This window comes from Alligator mississippiensis, chromosome 3 (genome assembly GCF_030867095.1).
Source record: "Alligator mississippiensis isolate rAllMis1 chromosome 3, rAllMis1, whole genome shotgun sequence".
In the NCBI taxonomy this organism is placed as follows: Eukaryota; Metazoa; Chordata; order Crocodylia; family Alligatoridae; genus Alligator; species Alligator mississippiensis.
In genome coordinates, this window is record NC_081826.1 from 138,214,820 (window position 1) to 138,227,814 (window position 12,995).

At 40.7% G+C, this 12,995-nt stretch overlaps 1 protein-coding gene across 2 annotated transcripts in view; it reads left to right on the forward strand.

Moving 5' to 3' along the window:
• The window catches only part of ADCY2 (adenylate cyclase 2), a 430,081-nt gene that overhangs the window by 400,976 nt on the left and 16,110 nt on the right, over positions 1–12,995 (forward strand). Inside the window, exons 20-22 of one of the 2 annotated variants that reach the window (XM_006274493.3) lie at positions 2,019–2,177; positions 8,136–8,282; positions 9,547–9,654. In XM_006274493.3, the coding sequence (XP_006274555.2) occupies positions 2,019–2,177; positions 8,136–8,282; positions 9,547–9,654 (414 nt within the window). The remainder of the gene's footprint in view (positions 1–2,018; positions 2,178–8,135; positions 8,283–9,546; positions 9,655–12,995) is intronic. The other variant, XM_019491125.2, reaches the window with a different exon arrangement.

Below are 12,995 nucleotides of genomic sequence, written 5' to 3' on the forward strand. Positions count from 1 at the left end.
TTGGGGTAACCGCCATTTGATGGTAAGGATAACTGCAAAGGTCACCATTAGAATCCTATTGAAAGTAAATTGTTTTCACCTTCTCTGTTCCTTTAAAGCTTACATCTGCTCATACACTTAACTCCCTACTTACCCCTCATTTCCTTTGTTTGCCATCTGCAAACACCTTGTAGTAGTCCTTGTAATTACTCTGGAGGCTGCAGATTCCTTTCTTACATTTCATCACCATTCTGCCAGTTCCAACTATAACTTGGGCATCATCATCCAACCTAAAGTGCTAAGAGCCATTTTACCATACTTTCCTGAATAATGTGCATCTCCTGGCTGAACAGATACTATATTTCTTCTTCCTTCTAAGGTATATAGATTAACATAGAGATAATTTATTTCAGATAGGATTTAATTCCTCCAATTTGCTATTTTTGTAACTAAAATATATCTAAGGTACTGTGTCCTCACCAGCCAACCTGTCATCAGTATCTAAAGCCAGCGACAATGCATTGATCAGCAGCAGTTAAACTGAGACTTGGCTTTTTTCTCCTAGTTTACCTTGGCTAGTACCTTTTTCACTCCATGGGCATTTTCTGCATTTTTTTTTAAACCACATGAAATGACAGTTACAGTGTTTGCACGCATGTTTCTACCATTCTCATCTAACTTAAAAAAAATAACTGCATCAATTTACACTGCTCCAGGAGTCTTCGAACCAGAGCTATACATGATTTTTTCCCTTGGAAACATAAATTACCAGTATTGTTTCTTAGGGCAGCAAGGGGCCCATTTCAAATCTAATGTCTGCGTTATACCAGAAGAAACCCCATGGACTATACTAGAATTGTTCTTGTTCAGCAAGTTCAAATTAAATTAAATTCAGTCCAATGGATTCTTTGAATGTAGTATAGAATGAATACCTTGGATTTATCCTGAAATGATAATCAATTGGAAAAGATGTGCACAGGGTCTCCAAAGTGAGTCAGCTCAAGCTTCAAAATATGTGACGTCCATGAGGTGAAATTGGAAAATTTAATTAATGTTGAAATAACTTTTTCACAAAGATCCTAATGTCCTGGGCATTTCTACTGTCTGTGTGTACCATGCTGCTTGCCAATAGGGGAGGTATATTTTCAGGTCTCACTCAGGTCATGACATTATAGAGGAGGCACTAAGACAGTAACTAAAATGAAAGCTCTTGGCAGCATGTGTGGCTAATATAGATTCACAAGCCACTGAAAATTAGGAGAGAGAACTAAATATAGCATGAAAATGGGTATAAGCAAACTAAGCTTGAAAAGGGGGGAGATGTATATACAAAAATACAAAAAAACTTCCCCAAAATAACCCTACCATCCTGCCACTTCAGCTACTGAAGAGAATTTGGATTTGGGAAACATCTGCTCCACTACTGCTATTTCCAGTGGGCAGACAAAGACATCTGAAGATTTTGACTAGCAAAGCCTTATATGATTTTAGATGTTTGTGCTCTTGTGCCATTCTAGAAACTTTTATAAACATGAAGGGGAAGGAGAAGAAAAAAGTGATCATATATATTTCTGAAGGAGTTGGCTGTTGCCACTGTTCTTTTAACTGTACACTGTTATATATGAATTCTCACACCCCACGTGGCCTCTATCGCAAATGACAAGGTGTTAATTTATCTCATTCTAAATTCTTTCCACTGTAAATTTTTGAATTGTGAAATAAAGGCTACTGAAATTTTCACTGCAAGCAAAGATAATTTCCCATCATATAAGTCATTATCCACTCCTTGTTTGTTTTGGTTTGGGTCCCATATTTGGCCCTGGTGAACTGAGTGTTGAAATATAGGCCATAAAATGGGTGCCTAGGACTAACCTCAGTAAAGTCTGTGGTTATAGTTTAGTGGTCAGGTTGGCAAGGGTAGCCTGGCAACAGGGAGCCTCTTTGGGAGGGAGTGCTGTGCTTATTTTGTCTCTTAAAACCTGTACTCCAGCAGGACAAGATGCCTATTGTTTCTTTACTTCTGTGTCCTCTTGTAACAGAATGAATATTACTGTAGGTTAGACTTCCTGTGGAAGAACAAATTCAAAAAAGAGCGGGAGGAGATTGAAACCATGGAGAACCTGAATCGGGTGCTTCTGGAGAATGTGCTTCCTGCTCACGTAGCCGAACATTTCTTGGCAAGGAACCTGAAGAATGAGGTCAGGCCCTGTAATTTATGAGTTATTTCGGTAAATCCATGTGAATTAGTCATCTGGTTATGCAGTGTTTCAAGAATTTGGTCCATACTAACGAGGCTAGTTTTGGGACGGAGTTCTGGTTCATGTAGTTAATGACCAAACTGGAGCCTTAGACTAACTGAGTTACCTGACTAGTGTCTATATTGTCCTCTGTGGGTGTGTAAGTATACCCATTATAAGGATAGGATCACCTATCTGTGCAGCTATCCTCTTTTCCTGTAATTAGGGCAATATGCACCCAGAACAGGTAACACTCATTCCTATGCTTTAGTCAAGTCAGCTCAGAGCTAGTTGCAAGTTGCATGTCAGGGGCATGGCCCCATGAGCAGGAACATGTGTTTCCCTAGTGACAAGCAGCAGCAGCACACCTTGTGCTGCTGCTATGTGTCCCTGGGGAATGCTGGTGCCACATGAGCTCTGGGGCGTGGCACATTGCCCTGGGTGGAGTGGAGGAGGCTAAGGCCGGCAACTGTGCTGGCCCCAGCAGCCTTACCAGGGGTCCTGGAAGCCTTTGGGAGCTGCAGCCATGGCACTCCTGCAACAGGGAGCCTGGCTCCAGCTGGCCAGTCTCCATTTTCGGCAGTGCACTGCCACCATGTGTGCTGCTCTGCTTTTCTAAGGAGTGGGGGTTTTTTGACCCTCAGATCTTCCAGGTTTGAAGCTCCCACCCCCTGCAACAAAATAGCAATGCAGGGAATGCCTGCATTTGTGGTGTATGCGGTGCTACACACCGCACATCTGTGCTCATCTGGATATGCCCCAGTTGTCCACAAGGTGAAATATACTTTTGCCCTCATGGGGGGTTTTTTCCCCTTTTCTTGTATCTTCCTATAAAATAATGTAAAGGTTTGTTTTGCATCCATGAATGTGGTACCTTGCAATCCAAGTGGGGAAACTGTTTATATAACAAAGCATTTTGACTTTTAAGTAGTGACATATGCACTTGGGAAGAATCAAAAAGAGAAAGGACATGGTTGGATAGACCCAAATTCGTAGTGAAAGTGAGTGCATTCATATCCCCTTCTTTTAACAGCAGTATATCTGTATCTGTATTCTGGTTGTGCTGCTGCTGTCAGGAGGCTGTAGCTATCAAAAGGCAGGTTAAAACCTATGTACTGATTGTGTTCATTCTGAACAGAATCTCAGCAGCCATTTCTTCTGTGCTTAAACTCCATAGAAATCAATAGATAGATCCCTGTTGACGTCAGTAGGCTTTAGACCAGCCTTTAAACGTTCCTTAAAGTGTAATAAAGGAAGGAAAAAGGAAATAAAATAATGTGCTTTTAAAGTGGAGAGAGTATGACATTCTTCAGGTATCTGGACTATGCAAAGATCATTTGAAATGTCTGTGTTTAACAGAGTTAACTGTTTCAAAGGGAAGCCAAGTGGATAGTTAGCTGTGGACTTCTTTAACCCTTATTTCAGTTTGCAGTAGTATAGTATAGAATCAAACCAAACCCCAGAGAGTAGAAGGCACCTCAGCAGATTCTGACAGAGGTTCAATCTGGGCTAAACCATCCCAGACATAAGAGACAGTAACTGTCAAGCATTGAACATCAAAACTTTTCTGCTGTTCATTAACGTTTAGTCAGTAATCAATGTGAAATGCAAATCGGCCCAGGATACCTGTGATGGTTTTGACTCACAGCCCGATTGGCACATCCCCAGTTCTCAGCTGAGGCGTTAAACACAGCAAGCCATCAGGAGGCAGCTTTCTCATTTATGTGCTATTGCACTGCAGCTGCCCAACAGAGTTACACCATCTGCTCACCTAAGTATAAGCAACCAGACTGGTAATTTTCAACCCTTGAGCTTCTTGTGGCTGAAATTACCTTTAGATAAGCTTGATGGTGATCAGCAACTATGATCACTGAGCCCTGCAAGTAATCATGCCCAGTGCAGTAAAAATTGCTTTGGCACACATTAATGGCACTCCCTGGTTTGGGGTTGGGGTTTTTTTGGTTGTTTGTTTTTGTGCTTGGTTTGTTTGTTTGTTTGTTTGTTTGGGTATTTTTAAGATATCTTCTTGCTAGTTACTTTGCCCTCCAACCAGCTTCAGGCCAGTTTCTCAGAGGCAAGATCCAGTTCACCTAATTACTCTTCAGAAACACTTATTAGCCCAATATTGCTTTATGTGTAAACATCAGCCATTTCCGCAGGTTTATTTTAATTAGTAGTATTAAGGGTATGTTAAAAACTTTCAGGTCTTGTCTACTTGATGCATCTATTTCTTCAGTGTATGCTTTCTTGTTAATACTACTCCAGGCAAATGTGATTGGGATTAATAAGGAGAAGGTAAAAATATGTAAGAGTAGTCAAACTACAGCAAAAAGCAATTCTGCAGGATGCCCTTATGTCATTGTTGGGGGGGGGGAAGAACCAAAGCATTTGTGTGTGATTTGGGCTCCACACTTCAAAAAGGATGTGGACAGTTCAGAAAGAATTCAGTGCACAGCAACAAAAATAGATTAAGGGCCTGGGAAACATGATTTATGAGTAAAGGCTAAAAGAACTAGGGTTATTTAGTCTAGAGAAGAAAGGATCAATGGGGGATTCGATAACAACCTTCAAATACCTGAAGGGTGATTATAGAAAGGATTTATCTTAACTAAGGTTTCATTTTGCCTTCTCAGGTTACTTTGAAACAACATGGATTTTGCATAGATGAGTGAAAATAAGAGTTCAGATGCAGTTAGGCCAGACTGATGCCCCAGCCTCAGGGCCACAGGGGAGAAGCACAAATAATTACTCTACAGTATTTCCAGTGTTACAGCCTTCCCAGTGGTGCTTCACAGAAGTGGGCAGTAACACAAACAAACAGCTTTTAAAGTTTTTTTTTTCTATTAAAAGCTGAATAAGATGCATATTAAGGTTCTGAAACAACACCATGAAGGCTGTAGTAATTAATTCCATATTGCATGGAGGAAAAATGTAGTACTATTCAAAATCAAATGGGATGTTCTTCTGTGCCTGCTCTTATTCTCTTATCCCTCTCCTCTCCACCACTCCCACCAGAAAATGGGGTGCCTCTGTTGAGAGGAAAGAGGTTTAGCCAGCAGAATACTGATGTGGCAGTCAAGGATTTGTCACCTAGCCTAGCAGTTTATCACATATGAATAACCAACAGATATGTAGATTGTATGTACTGTGTAAAACATGCATAGTATACATCAATTTGACCTAAAAAAGTGGGGGAAATGGTTTAAACAGCACAAAAACTAAGAAACTCTTTCTACTTTCTTCAAAGTCAAAAGCACAACTTAAGTTAATTTAAGTAATATCAGACTCTGATGTGATATGCTTCACAATCATGTAGCATTCCTCCAGTAATTATGAGCCACAATCTGCTCAGCTTACTCCCCTGCTGAAATCAGCGGAGTTACTCAAGTAAAAAATATGGACATGATTTGGCTTTATAGCACCATTATAATTGGGTGAAGTGATAAATACTGCATATTCTGTTTGAAAATTCTTGAGTTTATCATTTCTTTACTGCAGTCACTGGAAAGACTCCTGTTGGTTTCAGTAGGCTTTGCTTCAGATCCCTAATCTTTCTTGGCCTACTTTCCTGATTTGTAAGAATGGAATGCACTCACTTTCTGCCATCCTGTTCCTTGTCTTGTTAGACCATAAACTCTTTAGGACCATCTCTTCCTATCTGTGGGTATAGTTGCACAGTGTATCCCCGATCTGGGCTCAAACTCTCTGGGCACTACAACACCATAAATAATTAATAAGAAAATAGATAGCATTTTGCAAATTGTGGGATTGGCACTAAGGTTACTCCCACTGAAATCCCAGGTAGTTCAGTGCACAGAAAACTTCCAGAAATAGGCTCTGGTTCATGAACATTAAAATGTATTTTCTTTATTTTTCAGGGTTTGTGTTAAAGAAAAAAATCAAGTAACTTTGAAACTTTTTGAATACTTTAACAAACCTACTGTTCAGGTACCCACTGTAGATGACATTATAGCAAACACAAAAAAGAAGAAATAAAGGATTCCCTTTACTGAAATATAAACAGATAGAAAAATAGAAAGAAATATAGGATTCTCGGGAACCTTCCCGAGAACTCTACAACTTAAGGCCACTGGCAGACATTCATTTAAAGGTGTGATGGAATCTGATTTGCAATCCCAACAGTTATGGCTCCTGCCATGCCACACATACATGGCAGGAAGCATGATTTTGGGATCAGGGATCAGACCCCAATCATGCCCTACTTATCAGTACAAGGGGAGCCTGGGATCATGATCCCAGGCTCCCTCTGCACTGGCAAAGTTGGCTAACAATCAGCTGATTGTTGGCTGGCTCTGGGGGCCCACTGGGCCCTTTTGAGCCCCTGGAGCCAGCCAGTGATCAGTTGATCATTGGCTGGACTGCGACCGTGCCAGAGCTGCCTAGTATAGTCCTGGTGCTACCAAGGATCAGGTGATCATCAACTGGCAGGGATTGTACTGGGGCCCATTTGAGCCACCTTGCCACATGTCGATTTTTAACATGTAATAATTTTGAGGCTATTTCACTTTTTGTCATGCCATTAATTGCCTGGATGTTTGGTTGGGTTACACTTTAATATTCAATGAACTGGTTAATCCTGTCTTAAGTGTAATGTCTGCCAGGGGCCTAAGAGTCATCAGGAAATGGTCACTCATCTTCTAGAGGCTGCAAGAATTACAGTTGCAAAAGCCTGAAAGATAAGTAACACCTCTGAGGTCACTGACTGGTTTGAAAAAGTGTGGGAAATTTGAATAATGGAAAAGTTGTACTATTGAGTATGGACAGAAAGTATGCATAAACCAGTATAAGTAATTGGAAACTGGTTCAAATCTGTAACACAACAGAAGTTTAGTGCACATAAACTGCTTTCAAAAATGGCTGAAACCATTTTAAGATAAACCTGGATGGATGTACTATCAGACTTAGCTGATTTATGTTAAATCAGTTTATTGAACTTCTGTCCTATATTCCCTCCAGATTCAAGTTAACTCATAGTCCCCCAGCATCCTTGAAGGGTTTGTATCTTCCCTGAAAACCCTCCTCCCCAATGGCAGGGTGCATGGGCTAGCCTTGGCCCAAGCTGTCTGCTCCAGCTGAGCAGGGGGGCATGGTTTAGTGCCCCCCGGCTTCTGACCTCAGCCACTGCAAGCACACGGCTGCATTTCTGGAATTAAAAGTGAATGTCTGTTCAGTTGCTTATTTGTTCAGTCTATGCAGTTCAGACTAACCTGTGAAGATTGAACTGATTCAGCCTTGGGCTTGTTGACTGTCTGTACTTAGCCATCAAGTCAGTATTCTACAGGGACAAAAGACAAAAAGGTGCTTGCTTAGAAATTTGGTGGACATTCTTGGAATTTGCTGAGAAAAGAATCCTCCCCTGCCTCCACACAAGAAAAATTGAGAAACTTTTTTGAATATTGAAAAAAAGTAAAGTAGATAACACTTAAGAACAAATTTGGAATACATTTAAAATTTAAAAGCAGAAATGAGAAGAAGATAGTGAGATTTATATTATGCAGAATTCTGAGGAAAAAGAGGGGGTGAATTATTATACAGAGATGAAGAAACACAGAAGCTTAACATCAACTGAATCAGAAGGGAGCTGTCAGAGACTGAAAGGAAGAAGGGAAAAAAGAATACAAGACTCCTGTGGACATTGACTTGTATTAAAGGAGTACTGTTGATGGAAGATAAATATCTGTCTTTGTATATATACTTCAGGGGATTGGATGATATACTTCAGGGTATTAAAAGACATTAGCTTCAGGTTCCAGCATGTGCATTCCTAGGCTACTGCTAGGATCACTCCCCTCTAACTCATCATCCGTTTTCAATACCTTATATTATATGCTATTGGTGAATGTCTTATTTAGGGCTTTGTTTGACAGCTCTTTCATTCTGTTATTTTCTTATGGGCAGGATCTATATCATCAGTCATATGACTGTGTCTGTGTCATGTTTGCCTCTATTCCGGATTTCAAGGAATTTTACACAGAATCTGATGTGAATAAGGAAGGTTTGGAATGCCTCAGACTGTTGAATGAGATCATCGCTGACTTTGATGATGTATGTACTGATAGCAGCAACAGATGGGTAATGAGGGCCCTCAAGGAGGAAACAGAAAGTGAACACATTTGAGCGGGAGGGTAAAGGGAAATTGGGCCAGAGGTTTTTAAGTAGCTGGTTCCTATAGAGACTCTGAAGGGGACTAATGGGGGAGAACCAAGGGATTTGTATGTGTAATGGACCAGATGTTAATCTGGTATATGCCTATGACCCAGTGCAATGAGCTCTTCCTGCGACAGGAAGGAATTTGGCTCTTTAGCTATCTACAGGACACACACACTGCTTCTCAGACACCTGCCTCAGTGTTCAAGTAACAAGTGTCTAGAATTAGTTACCTCATCCTGTTTCACTTAAAACCTTGCAGCTGCATCAGGTCTGTATGAGTCTACATATTTCTGCCTGGTATATAAACACTTAACTAATAAGAATGCATAGGTTTTTAAAGCAACCTGTTCCCTAAACTGCAGGCAGATGCTGTGTGTGTAATTAATGACAGAATTTGTAGGCAGTGCAGTTGCTCAGGTCTGATTGAGAGGAGTATTTGTCTTACAGAAACTTTATTACTGATAAAGATTTGTGAGCCAGAAGGAACACAGTATGATTCACAGAGCACAGGCTAAATTTGCAAGGCCTGCAGGTATAGAAGGAATTTTTATTGTGAAACCAAGCAAATCTGAAATGCATGAGACAATAAACATGGAATCCCCAGACACGGTTTTTACCAGCTCATGTAGACACTAATCAGAGCATTCACTTTCAGATTGCATTGTAAGGCTTCCCTGTTGGCTAGAATGACATAAATAGGACTCATCTGATGCATGAAAATCCCAGTGACTTCCAGAATGCTGCATGTGTCACAGGGCAGGATTGGGCCCATGTTTACCAAATTAATTTTCTTGGTTCCAAGAATATTATACTTGGACAGAAAGGACCCCTTTCTGTGTGTTAACATTTCACGGGGGACAAAAGAAAAACTAATGGGTGCATGACTCTTTCAATAAGTGCCATTTCACAAACATTTTGCATTAAGTATTTAGTACACTAAACACTGTGTATGAAATGGACCGTTCTCCTTTTGAAGGTCATATTATATAAATACAAGACAACTTCTATTGAATTACCCTGGACAGAATGTGCTCAAATTATTTATTTCAACAAGAGATAGAAGACATGGGTGAGAATTTGGACTTAAGACTGATGTTAAGATGTTTAGCTACCAAACATTGCCGGTTCAAATACCTGAATAACTGCTGTTCCTTCACAGCTGTTGTCTAAGCCAAAATTCAGTGGAGTTGAAAAGATCAAGACTATTGGAAGCACGTACATGGCTGCTACAGGACTGAGTGCTACACCCAACCAAGAACACAGTCAGGTACAGCAAAGATATATAAGTGGCTTGCTAAGTCACTGTCACAATTGCAAGAACTTAAATATATATTTGTTGGTATTCCATGTGTTGCAGTTAAAATCTGTCCTAACAGCATAGACTGTAAGTTTCTGGACAGGGTTGTACATATTTATTGTCCAGTAGCCTCTGTGAGCAATTGCTCATTATAATATGGAAATGACATATTTGCATTTTCACTGTCTAAATATGCATTTAATTGGAAAGCCACCAGTCTCTATTACTGTCAAAAATTTCTCAGGGGAAGTATTTTGATTCAGAGAGTCTATTAAAAACATCAAAAGCTAATGTATTCTAGCATGCGTTTCAAGGGGGATGGGAGGGGCAACCTATATCACGCACATACTTAAGGTAGCCTAAGGGTGAGCTTTCTATCCAGATCCTTTCATTTTTAGGTTATTTTCTATGGCAAGGCCAAAAAATGCAGGCAAATAGACATGCAAATTAAAAGAATTCTGCACATCAAGACACTTCTCAGGTTCTGAGTAGAAGCCTAACTTATGGTATAGCCTTTAGAATAGTACAGATCAGGGACAAAGAGATAGTAGTCGCAAATCAACACATGCTTTGTTTAGGATTAATCAGTTCCTGCAAAATCCACAATCCTTCTAGCCTGAAACAATTAACACCTGAATTATAGTCCACCAGAACAAAAGGTAAACACTTGAGATTAGCCTGCTGTTTAAAATGCAGGGGTATGGGGGGACAACAGAGATATGGTACACTGAGGATCTGGAGAGAGAGGGAAATTGATGTTTAATAAAACTAACATTCCTAGGAAGCAGTTTATCTTATGAATTATATACAGATCCTGGAATTCAAGAGATTTGGGGCTTATTCTTCATTTAGCCACAGATCTTGCTGTATGAATTTGGGCAAGTTATTCAGCCTCTCAGGACTTTATTTTGCACCTTTTTGAAAAGTAGTGTTCATTATCAGACTGTGCAATACACTATTGATGGCCCTTGTCCATGGTAACTCAAGTATATTTAGTTACAAATGACTTGGTGTATATTTTGAAATGTAAGAGTCCACACAAAATCAAAGGTGCTAGACTTTGAGCACTTAGGCCCATCTCTTCGTAGATACTTTGGTATTGTAAGACTCAAGGTGTGGACAAATGACCAATTATACCATTTTTAAGTATATCAATTCTCATGTATTTGTCCATTGGTGGCATCAGTTCAGTTTAAATGTTTTGTTTGCTCACTCATATGGTAGTGTTCATGTACCTAAACCACTAAACTTTAAATCTGTATAAAACAAGTGTGAAATTGCAGAAATGTAGCTCCACTTACATTAACATAGGAGCAGGTACACAAAATGTTTATATCACATTTCCTAGTGGTAAGTCCCACTTTTTCTTTCACATTGATATAATTGATTGTTGCTCTTTGTTCTCTTTATTCTTAATATTGCAATGTCCAACTCAGAGAGAGGTCAGTAGCCATGATAGTCTGAAGTCAGAAAGAAAGTAGGGTAAATTTGAACCTGATAGACTAACTAAATCTTACTTCAGCTTACTTCATCTGTCACATCTTATGAAAGTTTATGCTATGCATCTCAGATTTAATAAGTCTCTAAGGTGCAAATTTACCCTGCCTTCTGAACATCTAACTCAGCCACTCTACTGCCTCAGCCCCAGATTAAGCATTTAGGCTCCCCATATACTGCAGAGAGAGAGTTAAGTTTTCCAGGAAAGGATCCTCAGAAGCAAGCTAACTGCCTAAGAGCTACCTAATGTTGCTAGGAATGATGGGGAAGTATTTTGGTCACCTAAGGAGCTGACTAGGACAGAGACAGGCATCTTACAACTTTCTGAATTCTTAGCCGTGAAGCTTTTCTTCAGTTAGGCACCTACCACTTTCTTTGAAGGACTGAAGAACAGAAGTAAATCCAGGAGGAATGTAGTGGTGTGCTCACACCCTCCTTCAATTCCTGCCTTAGGTTTACGAAGGAGGCACCTGGCTTCTCATTGGGGTGGTGAGTGGGTAGGGGAAGTGATGGTGTTGGCATGGCTCCCTGCATGACTGAGGGGAAGGGGCAGCAGGAGAGAACAGGGGTCTCCCCAACCTCTCATTGCAGGTCTGGGAAGGGGCTGCTGCCCTCTTCCTCAGCAGGGAGCCTGAGCCTGGTTCTCTGCTCAGGCCCGGGGTGAGGCACTTGGCACTCCTTTGGTAGGCTGCCTCCTCCTGGTCATCAGAGTGCAACATGGGACATACCTCCCTTTTCACAATCCTAGATCTGCCCTTGTTGAAAAATCCTTTCTTCCAAAAGATAGCTTAGGAAGGTGGCACCAGTGGTTGTGCCCCATCTTCACCGAAAGCTCAGTGGTTAGCACACTAACCCAGGATGTAAGAGACCCATGCTCAAACCACTCCACTGCCTGAGAGAATTTGAATACCCATCTCTCAAGAGTCTCCTGACCACCCAGGTTATAGTATTCCTTTGGGCATCATTTGTTCCTGTTGAAATTCTTCCACTTGGAGGGATTCAGTATTTAAATTAGAGTATCTCAGGTCAGGGGGTGTGAAAGCTCCTCCTTGCTACCTTAGAATATGGGGTATTCTGATGTTTGGGTCACTGTCTTGGGAAATGTGGATCGAAGTTCCTGCAGGTAGACTTACTACAGCTTTCATGAGTGTTGAAAACACTGAGCTATTAGGAGGGAAGCCCAGCCTCTCCTCAGTTTTTCTCAGTTAACTCCAGAATGTGTACTCTGAGACTGCATGCGTGTTTTTGCAGGTGAGACAGGTGAAGGAGTACCTGGTTTGCCAAAGCCAACAAAACCTGGGAAGACCAAGGCACTTCTAGGTTTAACCTGAAGCAGAACTTTGGACATATGGGGAATATTAATTTTGGAAATTACTGCAGATTTGGGCACCTACAAGATAAGACATAAGCTGAGCAGGATTTGAAATGCCTAAAATGGCATTTTGGCACTTAACTACTCCTCGAGCATCCATGTGGGTCTAATTCTTAATTACCACTGGACACATCGACACGTGCATTGACGCACTTTTCCTAATGCACATTAAATTTAGTACTTCCAATTTGAGGTACTAAACAAATGAGCATTAAGTTGCCTTAATGTACAGTAATGAATGTGCACGGTTTTTAAGTGATGCTTCATGTGCAGTAAAATCGGCTATTATGCACTAAAGCACTCATGTAGACGCATCCATTGAGATTCTGGACTTTCTTTCTGCATACCTGAGAAGGGACAAAGTGACTTCGACAGGTTATAACTAATTCTGTTGTCTGCGTGTCTATGAACTTGAATGATCACTATCCTAGACCAACCATAG